The sequence below is a fragment of the Calonectris borealis genome, chromosome 2 (assembly GCF_964195595.1).
Source record: "Calonectris borealis chromosome 2, bCalBor7.hap1.2, whole genome shotgun sequence".
NCBI classification, from domain to species: domain Eukaryota; kingdom Metazoa; phylum Chordata; class Aves; order Procellariiformes; family Procellariidae; genus Calonectris; species Calonectris borealis.
Window position 1 is genome coordinate 132,602,315 of NC_134313.1, and position 22,830 is coordinate 132,625,144.

The 22,830-nt window shown below is 43.0% G+C and overlaps 1 protein-coding gene across 2 annotated transcripts in view; it reads right to left on the minus strand.

The window, feature by feature from the left end:
- Positions 1-21,720, minus strand: part of CHN2 (chimerin 2) — a 163,719-nt gene extending 141,999 nt beyond the window's left edge. The window contains exon 1 of one of the 2 annotated variants that reach the window (XM_075143488.1): positions 21,538-21,720. In XM_075143488.1, coding sequence (XP_074999589.1) covers positions 21,538-21,586 — 49 coding nt within the window. In that variant the 5' untranslated portion in view covers positions 21,587-21,720. Of the gene's footprint in view, positions 1-20,894; positions 20,932-21,537 lie in introns of those variants that run through there. The other variant, XM_075143487.1, reaches the window with a different exon arrangement.
- Between the last annotated feature and the right edge of the window lie 1,110 nt (positions 21,721-22,830).

Consider the following 22,830-nt stretch of genomic DNA (forward strand, 5'->3'; position numbering starts at 1 on the left):
AAGAAAGCCATAAACCAGCATACTAGATGGTTCATTTCATGACTCATTTTACACCAGAAGCGGCAATGACTTCAGTATTGGTGCCAAGTTCCCCTTGGGGTGCTTGCAGCCCGCCCACCTACAAACTCCTATGCAGCAGCAGATGCTTCCTAATGTCCTCCATCAACCTGATGACCTTGCTCTGTGCTGCAAGGCTGTGGCAGCAGTTAACCCCCAAACTCTTCTTCTTCGAGGCAGTGAAGTGCCTTAATTTCTTGAGTGATTAAATGCCTTCCATGAACATAAGGTATCAGCACCATCAATCAAACCAGCTGGGAGTGCCTGAACTGGCCCCAAAACTGGCACTGTCTTGGAAATGAATGGATGGCTTTAACAACTGATCACTTTACTAAACAGATATAATTTAAAGATACTTTAAATTATAGATACTTTAATTTAGATCTATCTAAAATATAGATACTTTATTATTGCTAGGGTAAGTCTCAAGATGAAAGGGAAAAAATTCTGACTTGAAGTCACAGGAAGCTGAAGTTTCTTGGTGTTTTAATTAATCACAAAGTTTATTAATACTGATATTGTTTCATCCACAGACACACTTCGAATTCTAATGAATATATTTTTTCCCCCTTTTTTTGAATGTATGTAACTAATCAGACTGAAAGGGATCCCATTCAGTCACTCACACAGACACAATAAACCAGCTTTCACATCTCTAGAAAGCTGACTTTCGACTTAGTATCAGTTCCAAAATGACAGTACCTGCTTTTGTCAGAGGCAAATGAGGCTTACTGTAACTTGTCGCCCAGTTACCACTCAATTTAAGAGAGTGTGAAAGATCTCAAAGACATGAAGTTCCCGTAGATTTAGGGAAATTCCATGGCTGGACAGAGGCTCAGCGGAAAACGGGGAGAATTCAAAAGCTTTAACACCACTGATGGTGTTAGAGGGAAAAACCCCACCGGGGACATCATTCTGCAGACAGACAGACACCCCTTCTGCTCGCCTGATGGGTATGCACATGACCAGTAAGCGCATGTATAACTACAGACTATCAAAAGGAACCAAGAAGCCCATAATATAGAGAGGGTACTGCAACAGGGAGCTTACAGATTTGGGAGGAGGTGGAAGGAACTAGGGAGGGCTGCAGGGAGTTGGATAGAGGGGAAATACGAGCCTGGGACCTGGTGTCATGGCAGTGGGTAGTTCTGAGGACTCGGGATAAAGAGGGTTAAGATGCTCATCTATTCACAGAATTCCTTATTGTAGTCCCCATCCCTCCAAAGTGTCCACCAGAAATTCCCCAGAAACTGCTGTTAGGACTAAGCGGTTTCAATCCAAATCAAAGCCTACGCCTGCGTTATCCCAGACAGTAAATAAAGACTGTAAGAATAGCTGGATGAAACACACAACTGAAACAGCTAATGGAAACAAAATAATCACAGGCTTTATCCTCATGATCAGGAATATCACACAACATTTAGCTGACCAACTGAGACATGCTGTCACTTCATTTTGATGATGCAATCAGCTCTACACAGCTGATCCATGTACTATGTGGGGACCTGCTGATAAAAGTGATGTTCTGCAAAGGCAGAAATGTCTATCCATATGGAGCTCATTGCACGAACGAGCCTCTCTTTATACTCCTGGTTGGATTTCTCACTTATCCTCATTATCTGTTATTGAGCATTTGCAGGGATCTAATATTCTGAACCACGGAGCCAATTCCACTTTTACTGCTCTCCAAAGCTTTTCTACTGTTCCACCAAAGAGGTTCCAGAAATTTAAGTATAAGAGGCATTTACTCCCTGTTGAAAAGATTTAAAGGGTTGTTTTTCAAACTATTTTTCCAGAAAGTTTAAATTAACATCTGTATCATCTCTGAAATTCCCTACATGGCTATCTGATGTATAATGAGTTGTTTCCCAAGATTCAATGGGACCAAAGTGTTTAATGTAAATAAAGATTTTATGGTCCTTATTTTATTATCATGTCACTTAAGACCACCATGCATCTGAAAATTTAAACTTATCAAGTAACTGACAGATTAAAAAAAATGTTTGTAGAATGTGTTTAAGTTAGAGGGATCTGTTTCCTAAAATGACATTACTCTGATAATCTCTCTGCTTTTAAAGTTATCTTAGTCTTGGTTGTAAAATATTTCATACATGAAAGAAGTTATTCATTCAGCATTTGAAAGCTGCAGTTTAAAAATTCTCATGGTAAAATATACCCCATTATAGATGTTATCTATCTAGAGCTGCTCAAGAGGACAGTTTAGGTTAAAAAAAGAAAGCAAGACAATCACAAAACTTTGAATCCAAGGATTAATAATTAACCAGTTGCTAGTAATGGCTTTATTGAATTGGAATGACAAACTGTCAGCTGCACAGAAATTCACAATATTTTTATAACCCAGGTAGTATGAAATATTGAACCTGAAAATTGGCACTATTTCTCCAGGCAGAAAAGTTTTCTTGGCACCAGCCCAAGTTAATACAATAGGTCACAGAACATCGCCGTTTCCAGTCCACTGTTTCAAAGGAACAGGGAAAAAAAAAAGATAGAAAAAAGACTGCATCCTTAGAAGAAAAACATCCAGTCTTTTCATGTAGACAGCAAAACAGGGCTCTAAAATGTTCATGTATGAGTACACTTCTCCCCCCCTTCCTTTTTTCTTTTAATCCTTTGGCGTTATAGGGGTATTGCTATCTCTGTTTAATAAGCACATTTCATCTAAATAGATTTCTTGAGTTCCAGCTCACACACTTAATAAAACATACAGTGTTTCAGAGATGTGCCAATATTGTAAGCACAAACTGTATATTTTATTTTTTGAAAAGTAACGTTTCATCATACGGTTGACAATTACCTTTCAATATTGATGTCGACAGCAGCCCATGAAAATGTGCACCTAGACTCTCAACTTTGGAATTTTACGGCTTCTCACCACTTGGTAATAGACTCTCCATAGCACCATTTTTTCTTTGTTTGTAACATAGAATATTGTCCTTTTTCCTCAGAAAGCTCCCAGTATGGTCAGCTGTGCTAAAATTCAAAATAACATCCAAAGATGCTCTATCAAAACCTAAGAATGCCTCAGATACTAAGGAATTAGCAAAATCCATGTACAATTAATACACTTAATATTGCTTCCTACATGAAAGGCATGGAATGATACATGCACCAAAAGGTTTTACAGTTATGAATAAGAACATACGCATGAAGGAGAGCAAGAGGAGGAACCAAAGAGAAAGGCAAGGGCACTTTGGAAAGCCTCTGAATAGCAATGTAAGAAGTGATGGACATGCCATACACCTTTGAAGAGAAGGAAAAATCAGATTTCGGGTGACAGATACTGGAATAAGGAGAGGAGAACCTTGCTAAGCAAATGCTAGAATAAGATTTCTGCTTCTCACTGTCAGCCCTGCTTCTCAATCGGCACCGGCTGCCAGCTCACAGAAGGACAAGACGAGTGCCAGCGCCACGCACGGCGGCAGCAAGAGCAGGGAGCGGGAGCAGGCAGCAGGCTGGGACACCCCCTCTCTCCGGCAGCAACAAGCTGTTCAGTCTGTTCAAGCTGCCTCCTCGATCTTCACGCTGCGACTCTGCTCTAAGTCAGGCTTAACAAACCCTCCCTCTGTTTTCCTACACATCTTCTCTAGCGCTGGGGATTACCATGAGCAGAGTGAAAATGGTGAGCAAGGGTGCGGGGCTTGCTAAGGCGGAGGGGAGCCACACAAAGCAGGGCAGATGCCCTCAGGAGGAACATACTCCCCAGGGAGATGCCTCAGGAAAGGGAGAGGTGGGAACACATCATCCCAGTCGGACGAAAGCCTCTGGGTGGTGCCTCTGCGGCTTCTGGAACAGACCTCCCTAGCCATTAACAGGAACGCATTTCAGTATAAGCTTTTCCTTACTCAATTAACATAGAGCCACTCATCTTAAAATCGCATTAAAAATATTAATAAACTATAAATAAACAACCTGAAACCAAGCGAGGACTTTGGCACACACTCTGTACACGTTCATGTCATGGGCAAACTGAAATCAAGTGTGACCAGCCAAGAAGAGGTGCTTCCCAGGGAGGGGTATTTCCAGGCTCTTCGGTCTCTGCATCTTACTCATGCAGCTGAACTATTCTCTTGCAAGCTCTAAAAATAAATTCGCTTTCAAATAAAGCTCAACGTTGTAAAATTCAAACACACAGAGAAAGGTTCAGAAAGACAGCATGGAAAATATTGTATTATCATAAAGAGAGCTCATGTTTGAAGTTTAAAGAAAGAAGTTCACAGAACATGTGCTTCTTGCCTGGAACGGGTCAGATCAAGATTTAATGGCTGGGTAATGTGACAGCTTTTGAGTACATGCATATGTATATTGACTCTACTATTAAATTTAAACAAACTGCATCATTTTGGTTTAAAGAAAGAACGTCTGCTCGCTGTTTCATCTTTTCTGAAATTCTTTTACCTTCTTCTATTACAATATTTAAAAATTACTAAACTGGCTCAGTTTTTCTTCCCTTTGAGCAGCAGAGTGATGTCAGTGACATCTTATGAGGCAATCCAATAACCCTGACGTTTTCTGACTCTCCAAAAAGCTTTTTCATTGAAAACAATACCACAGCTAAGTGACAAGACTTTACTAAGCTTGTTTAGACCACATCAGTCCACACTTATCAAGGCCCTTCATTAACACTTACTGACTCCTCAGCTGGAACTATCACAGTCAGCTGTGACAAAGACATGCAATTTTATGGGAGTGCTCCAGATTCTTCCAGGAATAAAGTTTGCCCACTTCGGCTCCAAAAAATATGCCTAATCGTACAAGTTGTCTTGCTAAACCATCTCGATCCAAATTCCAAACCGCAGCAGCTCAAAACGGAGACCTCAAGTCCCAGACCCCTTGGGTACAAAAGCAGCTCGGCTGGCCCTCAAGCAGCCACAGGTGCTGGAGACAGCAGCGTTACATCTGAAGGGACAGTTTCTGCTAGTTTAGAGCCTGATGAAAACAAACAAAACCCAGCTTCGACTGCCTAGAGTCTACATTTAGAATCATTCTTCCTGTCAAGAATGATTATCTGCTCCCTATCTATGATGAACAGACACACGTGCTTACACATTCACACATAGTTTTTACAGTTTGGACATTTTTAATGGGTTTGTAACTGCAGGTAGTGTTGATACACATACTAGGAAATTTTGACAGGACTGATAAAACCTTCGAAATCTGATTTTTTAAGTCACCCTGGAGGATACATTAAATCTGCTAAAAGGAAGCTAGCTAAATGGGGAAGCTAAGAGAGTTAAACCTCCCCAGGCAGTATGGTACACAGAGATACCACACTGGAGGCTGAGAGCAAATACATGCCACACAGCAAAAAAAGATTTAAGAAAAGGAAGGCAGCGTAGCTGAACAGCAGGGTATGAGAGTTATCAGAAGCAAGAAAACATCATTCTGAAAGCTGCAGTCGTGTCCAAATCAAGGAAGTAGAAAGGCTCATGAGCTATTGCAGGTTAAATGAATAAAAAAAACAAAACCAAAGCAAACTCAAACCACAATAAGGCGAGCCAAAAGACAGCCTGAGAAATGACTAGCAGAAGACATAAAAATTAACAGCAGCCCCTTTTTCATGTCCGAATGCAAAGCCTGCCAATCTGAGCAATAGATGACCAAGGTCCAAAAGCAGCACTTACAGGCCATAGCAGAAAATAATCAAGTATTTTGAGCTCTGCATATAGAGAACATAGAGCTTGGAGAAGCCGCCACGTCAGAACATTTCTTTATGAGGGACTGGTTGGATCATCCAATTCAAACAGGGGTTTCGGTGGAAGAGGCTACAGAACAAATATATGAACAATAACAATTTGTACAGATCAGATCATATTTATGAAAGAGTTCTTCAGGAACTCATGGATGAAACGGCAATATGACTAACTGTCCTTTAAAACTGCCTCAGTATCAGAGGACTGCAAAATGGTTAACATCATGCCAATTTTATCAAAGGGCCCCAAGGGAAAGCCAAAAAATTCCAGGTAGCCTGACATCTGCACTGGGCAAACTGGGAGAAACTACTGAAAAGAATAATACTAGCAGACACGTGATAATATGTTATATTAGGCAAGTTAACAAAGCTCTTGTAAAAGCTTGAAAATAATATGAATAAACAAGAAAAGCAAATATTAAGGAACAGAGAACAAAATGAGAACACCCGAATTCCAGTGCAATAAATATAAGATGCATCCATCCCTTGATGACTATTTCCATTTTTATAAGATTACATTAGGACTGGAAAAGAGTAATAGAAGACAATGTGGATGACCAAAGATATGTAGGCTATTCCATACAAGGATCAGCCAAGTATCCTCTGACTCTTCAGACTGGAAAAGAATGGACTGTGTCACTATGATAAAAGGCTCTATGCCACTTAAGATTTCACACATGTATAAAAAATCATTTTCACTGTTTCTTCCAATAAAGGAGGTAGGGTGTATGAAATGAAACTAGCCAATAGCAAGTTCAAAAGCAAGTGAAAAAGGTATTTTTTTGCATAACACATTCAAACTCCAGAGCTTTTTGACACAGGATGTTGCAAGTTTACACAGGTCCACAGAACAACTAACCAGATTCATTAAATGAAATATAAGAGTAAAGTATATCTATTAAACTTAAGAATCCAGCTCTTTGTCTCGGGAAGTTCAAAAGCCACAGATTTCTGGATGCCAACAGAATATTCTGCAGAAGCTTACTCTGCGCATTCGTCCTATTCTTACAACCTCTCCTCAGCATTTGCTGGTGGCCGCAGGTGGGAAGAAGAGACGGAGCTGTAGCTGAGCCTGTGGCCAATGCCGAACAGGTCTTCCTACGCCTCCAGCCACTGTTCTGGGTGCTGTGCTTTAGTCGGCTGCCCAGCACGGGCAAATATCTTGCAGGTGACCAACAACAGGGAAACTATAATGGCCACAAAGTCATCTTACAGGAGTATTGTTTGTCCCCCTTCATACTTTTTCAGCTCACCTACCTTCTGCTCCGTTTAATTGTACTATTTCCTAAGGCAGGGAAAGAAGGACCGGCATGAGCGAGGCATTTTGAGAAAGTGATGCTAAGGGTTGGAGGTAGTCTCCTCATACTTGTACCATTGTAAGGCTGATTTTTATTTTCCTCTTCCTAAGGCTGTCCAAAGCAAAATTATCCCTGGCAATACAAACCCAAGAGGACGACTACTTAGTAGCACTTCTGTTCTGATTCCCATTTGCACTGATGGGAACTTTACACCGCTCTGACAGGTCAGCTAGTCCTGGAACTTAACTTCTCTTACAAAATTTAAAGCCAGACTCTCCAATGGTGCAACCTGGCTGAATTTCCCCAAGGTTTGGTTCCTTAGGATCACAGATTATAAAGACTGGTGTGTTTACTGGGCAGAAGGGCTGCTTTGGGAGGAGCAGTGGGAATGAGATGAAGATAGACTGGCCTAAAATTTGGTTTGGTTTCAAGTAATAACCTCACTACAAAACGCTTTTTTCCCCAGCATTTTAGAAAGCTGGTTCAGGCCTGAAGGTGAGTTTCTCATTCTTTCTTAGAGCTCCCTCAAATGAGAGCTGGCATCTCCCATTACATGGACTGCAGGCTCCAATAAATCACAGGATACAGTAAACTGAGCTGACTACCGAGTCGTACCCATAAGATCGTATTTCTTTAAGTTTGTCACAACCTGGCAGGTAATCAGAAAGAAAATGCCCTTGTTCATGCACTTATGAGAGCCTTAGATATACAAAAAATCCTGAAGACATTCCTGCTTGACATCGCACAACCAGACTCAGTATCTGCAAGCAAGATAAACACATTCATGGTGGGAAAAAATCTGTTAAAAAAAAAATATGCAAATGCTTTCAGGCTTGCAAGTCGTTGATACTTTGGAAAGGTTTTGTGCGCCCACGATGTTTCTCCTTTCAAGGGTGGTAGGGGACATGTCCAAATTGTTACCTCAACAGCTGCTATTCCAAATGGTGCTCAACAGCCCCAGAAATGAACAGCATCAACTTCTTTAAGTATGTAGCAGCGAATAAATCTGTTCTGAAATGTTTACTAGGGAACAGTCTGATCATCAAGGATGGGGAAAGTCAGTATCAGACTAAGTAACTGTCAGAACATAAATCCAGGATAACGCTGTTCACGTCATTGACGTTACCGGCAGTTACTTAACTGGTTGAAGCCTAAGTCTACCTAACCCCAAGCGTAAGCATAGCAAAGCTTTACATTTGGAGGGAGAGAGTACATAGGCGAAAGGAGGGAAAAACAAAAAGAAATCTATCTAAATTTTACTGAGACAAAGCATGTCCTAAACTGATTTTATAAAGAGAACCAAAAATGTATAAGACAAATTTTTGACACACGATTACATAAAACAAAATAAGTTAAACTATACTAAGGGAGAAAAAAAGTCCTAAATACGTCCCTTATATGGGCCAAAGCTCCCAATGAGGTCCAAGGGGGGACCTCAATTCATTTTCTAATGAATTGACATTGTTTCCTGAAAAATCTTCTGTTTTTACTCCATGTTGATTTTAATTTTAGTCCCTGGTAGTAGCTGAGTGGTTGCATTTTTCTGCCTGACTTCTCCCCAGTTATGAAACAGGTGCTGTGAAGATTGGTTAAGTACTTACAGAATGATGAAAAAAGATTTTTTTTAAAAAATCCTGCTATTATTAAGCTCTTTATTATATATTATAGTATATCCAGTATTTTTGAAGTTAACATACTTCTTACAAATCCCAGACAGTGATGGAGTTTCTTCCTATAAAACACACCCCTTCCAGATGAATTTGTGTACACTCATGTTTTCTAGACACTCTGGATGCTTTCAATCAATACACTACTGCCAGGAGTCAGTGTGCAGTTTTCTAAAGCTGCTTAAGAGGTGACGCTGAAAGCCTTTTCCTGTAAAGTGAAAGTAAATTACACTACTCAATTATACTTACAATCATTTTATATCGAGTTTTTTCTTCTTTAATTTTTGAGAAGTCTGTTTGGATAAGCTTATTATGCATATTGATAAGACAGATCAATTATTTTAAAAAATCAACCTGAACCAGACTCCCTCTCATTTTCACCATTTAGGCTACAGTACTTGCCAATAACTGAATAATATAAATTTTAAATCACACTCTTCAGTGAATATATTTATTACTGTCATATCTGAGCAAGAGGAAGCAATTGCAATACCAAGTGATGACACGTACTCATCAAACCAAAAGAGATCAAAGGATCTGAAACAAATAGAAGACAGAAAAGGCTTTCATGAGCCAAAGCTTCTGCAGCAATTCTTTGAAGACAACGTGCCTCCTCTTTCTTAGTTAGCAGAATTAAAGAAGGAACAGCTCATGGGGGGCGGAGGGCAAATTCCTGCTATTTTCCTAAACATTCTCATTCCTGTTATTTTCTTAAACATACACGCACATTTTGATACATGTAATTAATAATAGTGTGCCGATTCTTCACAGTTTTGACTGTAGTTTACACCCACTATCCTCATGCTTCTAGCATTCTTCAAGTTATAAGACTGTTGGGCCCCAAACTGTCATTTACTCTATATTTATGCAGCTACCAACCTCCCTGTGGGTTCTTCACGCAATCTCTATATAAATGTGTGTCAGCATAAACGAAACAACAGTAATTATAATATCCTGTTCAACAACATTCAGCAAAGTAGACCTCCAATCCTGACTGCACCTCTTACATGCATGATATGAACGCTTTTAACTAATAATGACCTGTTCTGTTTAGCAAAGTTTTACTCTGAAATGAATCATCTTTATCTTCATGTCGTTTCATCCTTTTATAGTGTAACCATCATGTGATCAGCTCCTGTGCTAAACACCACAAAACTAAATAAAAGAAGAAAAAAAACCTTGAAAATGGCAGGTTCAGGTTTAAGTTTCTGATGTCAAGAATGCATTATGTCTCTGAAAAAAGGGAGCAACGAGCTTTCAAGAATCTATCGAGCAGAAAGGAAAAAGAAAGAAAAGAGAAGCTTAGCGTTACTCGACAAATGAGTATAATTAATGCTATATTTCTACACCTTTCAAGTCAATGACATACATTACTATAACTTAACTGAATAGTGTTCAGGAATAGCTGTTCCAGAATAACTATTCCATAATACTTTCACGTCTGAACATTTTTTTTCATTATAGCTCTTAAGATCCTTTTTTGAAATAATTTTTATGTGCAAACAAGCCCATATATAACCTGTACACATCTGCCAAATTTTGTAGTTCCAGAAGAAATCACACAGTATATGTTGATTTCTTAAGTTGCCAGTGCTTAAAGGTTTACTGTTACATTAATCATTAAAAGTAATACACTTAACTCTTTGGTTTTGCACTTAAACTTCATTTTTTCAGGTTTACTTTTAAAATCAATGGGTAAGGCAATTTAATGGATTTGGGAGGAGAATTTCTTGTTTTTTCTTTCTTGGAGCTTATTGAATGAACTAATCCATCACTTCTGAAAGGAAATAAAACAACTGTTTAGCGATGCGCAATAGCACTACCCAGGAATGCTACCCAACAGCATGCCCAGAAAACCTCTTGGTTTTATGTTCACAATACTTTTTCAAATTGCAGGAGATATCACTCAAACTGCAATATGGAAAGCCACCACAGTGGTCACTTCAGGCGCTGCGTCGACGGAAATGCAGCTCTCGGAGTGTTCCATCAAAATCCGAAACCTCCTAGCCTAGAAATCCTGTTGTACCATGTGTATACCTAAAATGCTACCGTAGCATGGGATGCTTCTTCACTTTGACAGTCAACTGTTGGTTTAATCGGGGGGGAAAAGGGGAAAAGGTTATTACCTAATTTTTCATGGCCAGCGACTGACGCTTCGAGGTATGCCTTAGAGCTCCCCTGCTTGCGCGCTCATTCATAAACACCAGATAAGGCCTGAACCCAACATTCAACGTTTTGTGACAGAGCGTCAACGCACCTAAGGCTTTTCCCTCTCACACGCTGGGACGTACCCACCTACTACCAAAAAGACCAGAGGTTCTACATTAAAAATCTGTAAAATTCTACCTCTGTTAAATACCATGGTCTGATACAACAACCCGCTTTGTAAAGAGTTCAGGATCCTGTATGCTTCTCTCTACCCAACCTAAATAAAAACACCTCTTTTTCTTGTCTACATAATTTCATAAATTCTCACCAATCTGACATCTACTCACCTCCATCCTCCAGTTCATCCCTTTTATTTCTCAATGGTTTATCGATTTAACGCTGGTTTTAGTGTCATAATGGAAGAGGAGAAAAAAGCACACCTGTCAATCACTATTTCCATAGCTTTAGTTTGTCTCCCAGCCACAAGCGCTCACTCAGGAGCACTGAAGTTTCATCCATGGCGGCCGCTCCTATTTAAGTCATCATTTACTGTTATTCTCTAAACTTAAGCAGAATTTCCAACATATGTTAGACACAAATGAGCATGAGGAAGCTTAGAATTGAAATTTGTCCTTCCATTTTTGTTAAGACAAAGGGTTCAATATTCTTTCAGTAAACAAGTTCGTCAACACAAAACAACCTAACTACATGCTTCAGATTGCAAAATAAAACAAATACAGAGCTATCACAGCATGATGCTAAAAGCTGTCCATCATCTTGGTTTGCCTGGCAGGAGATCAGGACTTATGGAAAGTATGCTCTCTCAAGAAGCAGGTATTTATACAAATTATGTATAATTTAAGTCTTGTACATAATCCTTGGAAATTCATCACCAATGCATTGACATGTTCTATATATATGATGTAAATGTACTGAATATTAAATATGTTATGTACCAGTACTTGGAGGAGGGGAGGTTTACCATGTAGCCTATAGTAATTTGCCCCACCATAACAGCAGATGCTGCTTTAATGGAAACTGTATTAAAATACTCAGATAAGCAATTACCCAGTCCTGCAAGCTGCTGATTTACTACCTCAATGCAGGGGGAACGGAAGGTACCAAGCAGCTTGAAGGGTCAGGACTTAATACCTTGTGTTCATAAAGGGGTTTTCATTTAAAAACCAAAATCTTTTACAAAGAATTAATTCAGCTTTAAGACCCTTCTGTACACTACAGAAATTCGATTGCAACATTCAGTTTTTTCATAAACCCCTAAATCTTGGAACTTTGAGGAACCTTATATGAAAAACTCTACTTGAGCTCTTAAAAGTTCATTAATTGCTAGCCTTAATATAGGAATCAAAAAAAATGAAATGTGATCCAGTTACAGCTGGATCATAAATCCAGCTGGGTCACACATTCATAAAGCAAAGGAGAAGAAGGAACAAGCTTTTCAATCGAAGGAAGAAAGAGGGTTTGAGACAAATCTATATACTGTCCTATACAGCACGCTATTAATAAGATTTTCCTATCAGGTCTCCTTGCAACATAGGTGTGGGTTTTGGTTTTGTTTTTAACCTGCAGCACAGAATGTCAACATCCCATATTTCAAACCCACCCCAAATTTTTCCTCTCTTTTAGGAGCTCTTGGCTGTAGAATGCAGGCCCTAGAAGTCACGGCGTGCTGACTCAGCAGTCACTCTACCAGCTATATACATAAGAACAGCAACGACGGGTCGGATCGGTAGATTACCTCCCACAGTGACTATCCGCGGATACTTAAAGAAATGTAAAAGGATACAGCAGGCATATAGCGCATATATTTCACAGTTTCCCAGCCTACATACAGCTCAGGACTTTAGACAGAGGTGATATCGTTGTGTTTAACAGCAGTGGATGGATCTTTCTCCTGTAAAGTTATCTAAACGTGCTAACAGCCCACGTCAGCCACTAGCAGCCCTAATTTTCCATGCCCACATGTCCACAGTTTATATATGCCTCTGTGCTAGGAAGTACCTAACCCTGAACTCCTAACCAGGATAGGACATGGTTCGCTGTTAAGCTACTCGTGCTCACACGCAATACAACTGCTGCAAAACGGGAGGTACCAGGGCTGGCTCTGTCTGCAGGGCCACAGCATGGTACAATATGCACAAACAGCACACAAAAGTAGGGTTCAGCCACACAAAAACAAAAAAGCGACTGCCTTTAACTGCAACCACATAAGATACCTTGGAAAAGCTGAAAATGGAGCGTCTGTCTGAGTCTCTCATGATCCCCTCACCCTCTCCTCTTCCCTTTGGAGCATGTTATCTAGTTTATTGGGGAATTAAAGTGGAATTCATGCAGCTTCACACAGTGGAAAAATACTATAACAGATGCTCCATGTCTTTTGATGGCAAACTTAATACTGAAAGAGCTGTCGGACTTCTGTTGCTTTTGACCACAGCACAGGCCCTCTGGCACGTTGTACGTCGCTGGAGCAGAAGGACCACCTTCTCCCAGGAACTTCTGCCTGCCTTTGCAATGGCCATGCCCAGTATGCCTGTAGACGATGTGTGCTTGCCATTTTTCTTCCTTGCCATAACACAAAGCCAAACATTTAACCAATTGATCTATCAAGATAAGACAAATTTTTAGTAATTAAACATCTGCTCAACAAGCTGAATATGATTTACCAGCTGAGGTCTCCATCTCTTCTAACATTCAATTTTCTTCTTCGATGAAATGAAAAGCTTAACACCACAAATGCACTTCATAACATGTTGGTTTTTTAAAAGCAATGTAGCCAACAAGAAGGTGGTAAGGAAGGAGAGGAATAGCTACATGACAAGCTTGTAAGAAGAAATTGAGAAATGTGACTTGACACACAGGTCGCAGCAGGTGACACGTGATTTACTGATGATAAGAAAGGGCCCACCTAGTACTTTCTACACTGTCAGTAATAATACCATACCGGAGACACCTTGTCTCAGGGGAATCGGACTGCCTGATAAAGATATCCTCAGAACAGATGTCTTATTTACTGAACTAATTCATTTGTGATGACCTTGATCAATAATACCAGAAGCAAGGTGAGCGACACTTGCAGGTTCTTCTGAATTTTAAAAACCCTTTAACCTCTCCTTACCTTCCCAAACGCATCAGCCTGTGCTGTCAAGTTTCAGCCTATTCATCGGCAAACTTTAAAGCACATTAATGTTAAAAGGACACTATTGCAACATCAGTTTCCTTCTACCAGGGATACACTCACTCTCCAGCCCTGGGATTTGGATTATTGCTGAGTAAAACAGGATGATGAAACTATTATTGCTGAATTGCACATGATTCATAGTTTGTAATAACCACCTCCAAATGTAAAATTCAGATTTACATTCTCATAATCAAAGGTCAGAAAAAGACAGCAAGAATGGGTCATTATTCATAGCAGTTAAAACTATACATTTACACTAGCTACTGTATATAATTCTTAGATGAACTGTGACTACACCTGTAAAGAATGTGATATACACAGAATTACAGATTTATAGCTTCTTGTATAAATCCTGCTACATCTCCCTGCAACAAAAGCTTTTTCATGCAATATTAATGTGCCATTCCTTAATACACAGTTCTCCAAATATTTAATCTCCTAAGTATCTCCTCCTTTTGTAGAAGAGAAGAACAAGCGACAACAGACTGGCTCCCCAGCATGGGAACACCTTCTGCCAGCACTCAGTGTTTCAAGCAAGGCAAACCCAACCACTGTTGCCCTTTAGCCAAAGGTATGTATATAAACAAAGCAACTTCAAAAAGAAAACCCCAAACATTTATTTGTCTAAAACACTAGGTTTAAGACTTTCCTATAATAATAACCAAATAGCCAAATTATTATCATCTGAAACATGTAAAACATTATGGGCACGGGCATACAAGAGGACTGTGTATAATACTCACTAATATAAAATATTCCTGCCTACAATCGCTCAGCATTTGGCATATCTAAGCCTTCTTAGAACCATCAAACAGAAGGCAAGAACCAGTCAATTGAACTGGTATCCAAAAAGGTCATCATCATGACAGCATGAAAGACTGTTCGTCTGATCCTCCACATATGTCTTTGAGACAAGCAAATCCATAAGAAGAGAAAGACTTTTGCTTTACAGAGTACCAATATAAGCTAAATTGTGAAGCAGACATGCATTGTACCAGTTTCCAGGCTATTTTATTCTCAGTAATCACAGCTGACACATTCAGTAACTAACTGTTGGACCAATCACTACATCAGAATGGAGTACTTTGGCATTTTTCCCTTTTGAATTTTTATTATTTTTAATAACAACGGTGAGTTCTATATAATCATCAAATACAAAAGACTTCAGCTTTAATTTAGAGCAAGAACACCCTGGCCAGCAGAAGCCTGGCATGAGGAACAGAAATAAGAAGAACTCTTATTGCCCTTTTAAAAATCAAAAGTAGCACCTTATCAGCATAATGGCAGCATTATTTAAATAGCTTTCATGTGCCATTTTCACAACACTATTTCTATTAAATCATTGAGAATAAACATCTATTTTCATTTACTAATCTATTTCCCAATTAGAATTTCTCTGAATCTGTGTACAATAGTAATTTCATTTCTTCTCACTCGCTTGCATCTTAATTAAAATCAGCCTATGTTGACTTTCATTTTTACAATATATCTGCCTATTTCACATCACAGCACCTCCATGACCCCCAGAGAGTCATGAGCCTTTAATATTTTATTTTGACCTTGTTAAGTTACTGGAACCATCAAAGATTTTTCTTCTTCCCTCACTAAGCGGTTTTTTATCCTTCTCGAAACGCAGAGTATGTGTGAAAATGCATAGTTGAGAACTATGCTGCCTTTAAACAACATATCTCTGTTCATTTATTTAAAAAAGAACCACAATTTGTTGCCTTTCAATTTATTACAATAATTAGCTCATGAACCGTAAACTTCATTATTAATTAAATGAGGATCACTCCTTAAATGATACTTAAAGGCCTTTTCCCCTGAGCTTCAGGACAGAAAAAGTTTTCAGTTTTCAATTTAAAAGAAAAAGCATCAATAATTGGTGATTTTAGAAGAATTTATAGCGGTCATCTTCCACATAGGTATCTGAGTTTACAAAAGCAGGGAATTTGCGGGGAGAAACAGTATCTTTTATCAGAGCAGCGGACACAGCTGAAAAGTAAAAATACCCTGACAAGAGACACAAGCCCTTCTCCAGGCCTGTAGCAGAAAGCTTGCCTATGTGTTTCAACTCCATCATTTGGCCTAATAACAGGTATTACCTGAAACGCACACAGCACGTGAAGAAGCATCAATTCAGACGGGAAGCAGAAAGGTGCAGAGCTCTCCCTTCAGCGTAACACCTGCAGATTTCTCTCTGGAGCTCACAGAAAACACAAAACACTGGGTACACTGGCACATGCATTTACACGTTTGCCTTGGGTCTTCGTCCAAATTCTCCCAGAGTCACCACTCTCACAGCACAGGCTCAGACTCAGGCAAAGGTTTTGGCACAGTCCGAGTCCTACTGGAGGAGAAAGCCTGATTACACGCTATCGTTTAGCAGACTCGTATTTACATTTACCTTCGTGTGGACCCTTACCTGACAGATAGCCCAAGCTATCTAACCTATCCACCCGTTACTGGGAGGCTATCTGGCAGAAGACTTTTCCAGCGGAGCTCAAAGCCTTAAAGGCAGCTGGGATTTACAGCCACTTCGTGCCAGCTTTGGATGGCACAACTGTGCGGAGGCTGAGGCGCCCGACACCTAGGAATACTGCTGCATGGAGCCTAGCTGGGAAGCATGCTGGATTTTTGTGCTCCTTAGGCAAGCAGAGCAGACACAGCCACAAAGGTCTCTTCACTCAGGATTGTATTTACATTCCAGCAAGCAGAGCCTCAAGTTCGTCAGTCGTGCACAAGCAGTATTTGGCTACTGGGTGGAGGAAACTGGAGGCAGCTGGTGACAAAGTGGGAGAGGTAAATTGTTTGCCAGGAAAAAGCTGAAAAGTTTCAACAGCAACAACAAAGAAGTTTAAAAAAAGACAGATCAGAATGAGTGAGAATAAGCGTCAATAGTAAGATGGGGAGCGGCAAGGGAATATGTCTATTTTAAGGAGAAAGCAGCATGAAGGAAAGCATAGAAACATGTACAGTCCTCTTTAGAGGATAGGAAGGAAAGAAAAGATGCTGCTTGTGGTTGAATCAGCACTTCATCTAGGGAGAAGAACAAAATTCAGGGACTTCCAATGAATACAGCTAATAGAGCACCTGGGCATGTGCTATAGAACAGATTACAGTAAAGTAAAGTGGAATTCCCGGTGGAAGTAATTATAATTTCAGCGCTTCATATGCTGTGCAGATTTACCCAAGGTCCAAAGAAGAATGCTTAATTTAACTGCTTATCATGCCCACCTTCTTCCCTCAGCACAGTATACCCCTTTCTCCCCCAGCGACCTTCAAACACGACTGTTGGTAGTCAAAGGGAAGCTTAAGTTCTGTCACCAAAACCAGAAAGCTATATATGAAGAAATACAATACAAATACCCACGGCTCTCCTCTAGATTTTGTTACCGGTGAGTGCTAGCTTACTGAAAAAATTCCTTCATAGGCTCCTGTCAGATGGGGCCTGTGACAAGTACCTGGTATTATTGAACCTGTAATTAGCAGCCTCACAATGGCTGCTGAGACCAGCACACTGACCACAGACACGAGCTCTGAAGGAGGGACAGGTTCTGTAGCTCTGAAAGCAAAGGAGCAACAGATTCCTAAGTACAAATACTTGCTTTACCATTAGTTGATAGCTGAAGTCACAGCTCTCCATGCATGTTAGCTCCCTGTCTGTACAACAGCTACAGCTAACCACCCTGCCATGCCACTGTGCAGGTAGCGCTCATAAACAACTGCTCCAGGACAGAACCTAATTCTGGTCTTTAATGTAGACACAAGTTCAAGTGAAGACTATAAATCCTACTTGCACATTTACCGAAACATAAGTTGGCAGGCAGAATATCTACACTATAAAATTCTTGGGCAGCTTCCTCACATGAAATATATTTGAACTGTTTAACATTTTTTCTCACTGATATGAATTGGCAGGAATCGAAACAGAAATGTTACACTGCAAATGGTCACCTGCAGTAACACATTCTCAGGCTTCAGCAGTCTGCATTCACCAGCAGACTTTTTCCTCCCCTGGGCCTAATGTGACTACTTTGTTCCTACAGTCTGTGCTCACCTGTATAATGAATACGTGATTTTACAAAGGAAGAGTAGAGATGGACACTGTCTAAGGAAGGAGAACTATCTGTATTTTAAGAAAGGCAGGTAAGAGATGGAAGAAATCACCCCTTTAAAAAAGTGAATGAAAATTTCCATCTGTCATTCAAACTCTAATCTCCACTATTATCACTCAGCCAATAAACCTTTTTATTTCTTGTAGGATGGATTCCTTGCCTTTCCATGCAGGCAATAGAGGCTAACCAAAATCTTGATTTGAATAGAAGGAACCTGTAGGTGTTCTGCACCACTTTGTGTTCAGTCAGAATCTGGCTATCAACGGCTTCAACTTGTACTCATGCATATGCAGATCAACTATTACCCCCAAAAGTTCTTAAAACAAACAAGTCACCTATAATTTCTCAAGTATCATATCCTAGTGCTCAAACCTAACCACATATTTGCATGTTATAGACACTAATTTAAGGACAGAAGCGAGGCAGATCTTCTGTTGTTACCTCAAAACAGCAAACCTTAACAGTGGTCTCAAACTTGAATTATTTATATGGTCTCAAGATGAACAGTTTTATTTCTTCCCAGAATGTCTGTATATGAGCATATTTTAAAAAAAAAAAAAAATAAAAGACATGTTTTGCTGAAGCTAAAAATGCATTTGCAAATATGGTAATTGTTCCTAGATTATTCCAAGATCTGAAAGGATTATACAAGCAATGCTTTAATTTGGCTTCAGAAGTTCCCTATGAGATGGACAAACGCTAAACTGCTCTTACATATGGGAAAAAGATCCAGCAACGCATTACACAGCTTGATCAAGGCCAAGCATCAAGTCAACGGTAGAGCTGAGTCCTGCAGCATGGTATTCTGCTATCAACGACAAATTTCACTTCCTTTTTTCCATTAGTAAAATGTATTGTGATACTATAACCTTCCCTCTTCTGTGGAATAGAAATAATTATACTATTTGGAAGTCTTCATATTGGTAAGTTAAACATACATATAAATTCTAAATTTAAAGTTAAATTTAAAAGCAAGACTGTTTGGTTAGATTATGTAAACAATATGCTCTAAGACTTGCTGAGTTCTGAGAACTGAAACCACAGACAGCCAAAATACAGCTGCACACAGTCAGATATGGTGTGTCTGCTAATATTGGAAACTTTATCATGCTGCAGCAAATTTAACTTCTGATTGCATGTCCATAGAAGAAATATAGACTGAATGCAGTGGAACCTAAAACCACTCCAAGGTTGTAAGTTATGAAAGCTAAGGGCACTCAGTTATTTTATGAAGCACTTGACAATATTTATTAGTTGTACTACTGTGGCATCTAAGAGCCCCAAGCATGGGCCAAGGCTCAGCTGTGCTCATCCTTGCAAAAATACAAAACAAAAGATAAACCATAAACTGATCTAGGCTGTAGCTAAGGGCTTCATACAAAGCAGGGTAATGTCACGTGCCAAACCCCCTGACTTTTAAGTATGTATGTCTAAAGCCCAGAGCTCAGTTCCTTGGCTAGATGGTAAGTTTGGTGCTAGATTCACCTGCTGAGCAGGAGGCCACCTGGAGTTTAGCTGATATCAACTGGTCGGACCAAGGATGTGCCTGAACTCCCCCTCTTCCCTGCAGTTCAGGGATTTAAACCAAGACTGCAAGGGAGACGCATCTGTCAATTCAGAAGACAGATCCTGCAGCCTAGATTCAGTAAAGCCAGAGGGGATTCAGAGGTATGCACTCAGCATCCTTTCTCAGAAGCTGGAACAGTATGCAAGAAAGACCTTCAGATTCGTGGAGTAAGGAAGCTATGCACGCGGGGGACATGCTTCTGCAGCTTAATGGTTAGAGCACCAAGGAAGAGAGTCCCAGGTTCCAGTTCAGGCTTTTAGGGTTGTTTCTGGTTTTATCATACAACTTAGGTGCAAAAATATACAAATGATCCATAAAATAAAAATCACATTGCCCAAACCTTAACTAACAAGCTACTGAGTTGGGTTGACCCTTGCTTGTTTTCCTTCTGGTCTTGCAACTCTTGCATCACGAATGTGAATGCAAGGCAGAATTTTCTTGTGCCTACTTCTTTCAGGTGCTTTCTAGTTAAGGCAATCAGGGCTCACGATGTTTGTGGTTTTTATTAAAAGATTTGGAATAAATATTTATTTTTAGGACCCAGTTCTTTCTCTGGATCTGGCTGTAAGTGTCGCACACTGGAACAGTGGCATAGAATAAGCTGTGTAAGTCACATGCACCATCTTTAAAAAAACCATAGCTGCTCATTGCCTTTTAAATTTATTTATATTTTCCTGCAGTTGTATTCATAGTCAAAAGAGCTTGTCTGCTTTTCACAGCACATATTGCTATGTTTAAGAAGCACTTACAAATTCTCAATCTGGCACCTCAAATAAAACATTGAGTCACAAGTCCCTTGAACCCCAAAGTTGTTCATCCTTCAGCCCACTAAAATGCCAGGATATTGCTCTGCCAATTTCTCATAACTTAAACATTAAAATAACTGCTCAGTGAGCTAAGAAGCAGGCGGTGGTACTATTATATCACTGCTTTCAATTTCAGGCTGCCTCGCTCAGAAATGCACCGTAACTTTTCCGTCTCCCTGCGGCTCTGCAGGCAGCCAGCCCTCCCCGTCAGAGGCGCAGCAAACCGCACCGCACCGCCTCCCACCCGGCACCCCCAAAACCCAGAGCAAGCACAAGCTCCTCACACCCGGCGGCCCCCGGCGCCGAAACCCCGGGGCGGTTTTTCACCTGGAGCATTTTTTATCCGCATCGGGAATTTAACCGTTCCCAGTGTTGTAGAAGTACTCAAAACGCCCTGGCTGCCGCGACGCCCACCAAGGCACGCCTGGCAGCCTCCGACCGGCGGGACACGCGGAGCACGCCGCGCCCAGGTGCGATGCGGGGCCGGTGCTGCCCCGCGGGGACCGCGGCAGAGGACGCCCGTCAGCAGGGCGAGGTGGCCTCTGAAGACCCCGGGCCACCCAAACCCCGAGGCGGGAGCTCCTGACAAGGTGCCGGCCGCAGGGGCGTGGGGGGCCGCGGGCGCGCCCCTTCCCGAGCCGGGAGGGATGCTGTTCCCCCGGCGAGGAAGCCGGGCGCGGGGCTCCCCCCGCCCCACACAAAGGCACGGCGGGGCGGCGAGCCGGGCCCCGCCGCGCCTCCCCCGTGCCGGCTCCCCCCCTCGGCGCCGCCTGAGGGACTGCCGTCGCCGGGCAGGGGCATCGCCGCCCCCCGGGGAAAAGCCCGCGCGGGGCTCGTGGACCACCGCGGCGGCTGCCGGCGGGGCCGGGGTCGCTCAGGGCAGGCGGGACGGCGAGGCGCTATGCAGACAGGTAGCTCCCTGCTAAAATGGAGGGAGGGGAGAAATGTGGCGCTCACCGGAGAAACTTACCGGAGGAAACCGACGAGCCGGACAAACTGGAGTTACTGGATGCGGCCATGGTCCCTCCTCCTCGCCCCTTAGCTGCGAGCCCCGCGTCGGCCCCCGCTGCTGTCCGGCCGCCGCTGCCGCCAGCCCATCGCAAAGTGCCGGAGCCGCGCCGCGCCGAGCCGCCGCCGCAGCCCGCGCTGGGCTCCCCGCGCCGCCGGGGAGCGGGTGGCGGCGGCGCCCCGCCGAGGCGCTGCCGGCCGCTCTCCGGGGCTGGGCGAAACCGCTCGGCAGGTCAGGGAAGAGGCCCCGCGGCGCTTCCAGTGCCTCTCTCCGCCTGGGGAGCAGCGCTTACCTTGTGACGGGGACGGGAGAGCCGCCCTGCCAGCGCCTTCCCTCGCCTCCTCCCTTCCCTTCCCGTCCCTTCCCTTCCCCGCCTCCTCGCGGGCAGCGCTGACAGCCCGCCGGGGAGACCCGCCGCCGCCCGCCGCAGCTCCCCTCACGCACACAAAGGAGGTGGCGGCGCTGCCGCCCGGGCTGCCGGCCCCGGCAGAGCGGGCAGGGTGGGTCCCGCGCGGGCGAGCCCCGGCGGCGCGGCAGCCCCGCCGAGCGGCAGCCAAGCTCCTTTCCGCCCGCCGCCGCCTGGCACGGGGCTGGCGGCGAGCGCGGCTCCTGCCATGTGCCGGCGCCCGTTCCCGCCTCGCCCGGCGGGGCGGCAGCGCCTGTTGAGCGCCTCGGCCCGGCGCCCCCCTCGGCGGTGCCGCAGTGGGGGCTCCGCGCTCGGCTGCGCTCCCGCGGGGCGCTCGCTCCCCCGGGCCGCTGGAGACCCCCGCTACCGCCCAGCCACCTCCGCGGCGGCCACGGCTGCAGCGGGGCTGCGCACCTGGGGCAGGGCTTCGCCCCCCGCCACCCTTTGTCCGCCTCCTTCCTCCGCGGGTTGCGCTCCGTTCCCGCGGCTCTCCTCCTCCCGCCCGGCACGCTCGCGCCCTCACTTTTCTTCCCTTTTATTTATTTTTTTTCTCCCTCCTGGCATCCCTTTTCTTAAAAAAACAGGCCAGCACCAACACCGGGCTCTCCCTGCCAGCTGCGCAGCCGAGGCTGCGGGCGCTGCGGGGTCCCGGCTCGGCCACAGTTGAGGCCTGCCCCCCCACCCCCGCCTCCCCCCTTAGTGCTCCCGGGCCCGGCGGCTCCGGGGGGACACGGGGGGTATCCGCCGGGCCGGTTTCCAGGCACGCAAAGGGACACGGCAGGTCTGTGGCAGACCAGCCTGGGCCGCTGCCCTGCGTCTTAATGGGCAAGTGGGAGAGAGGAAGAGCC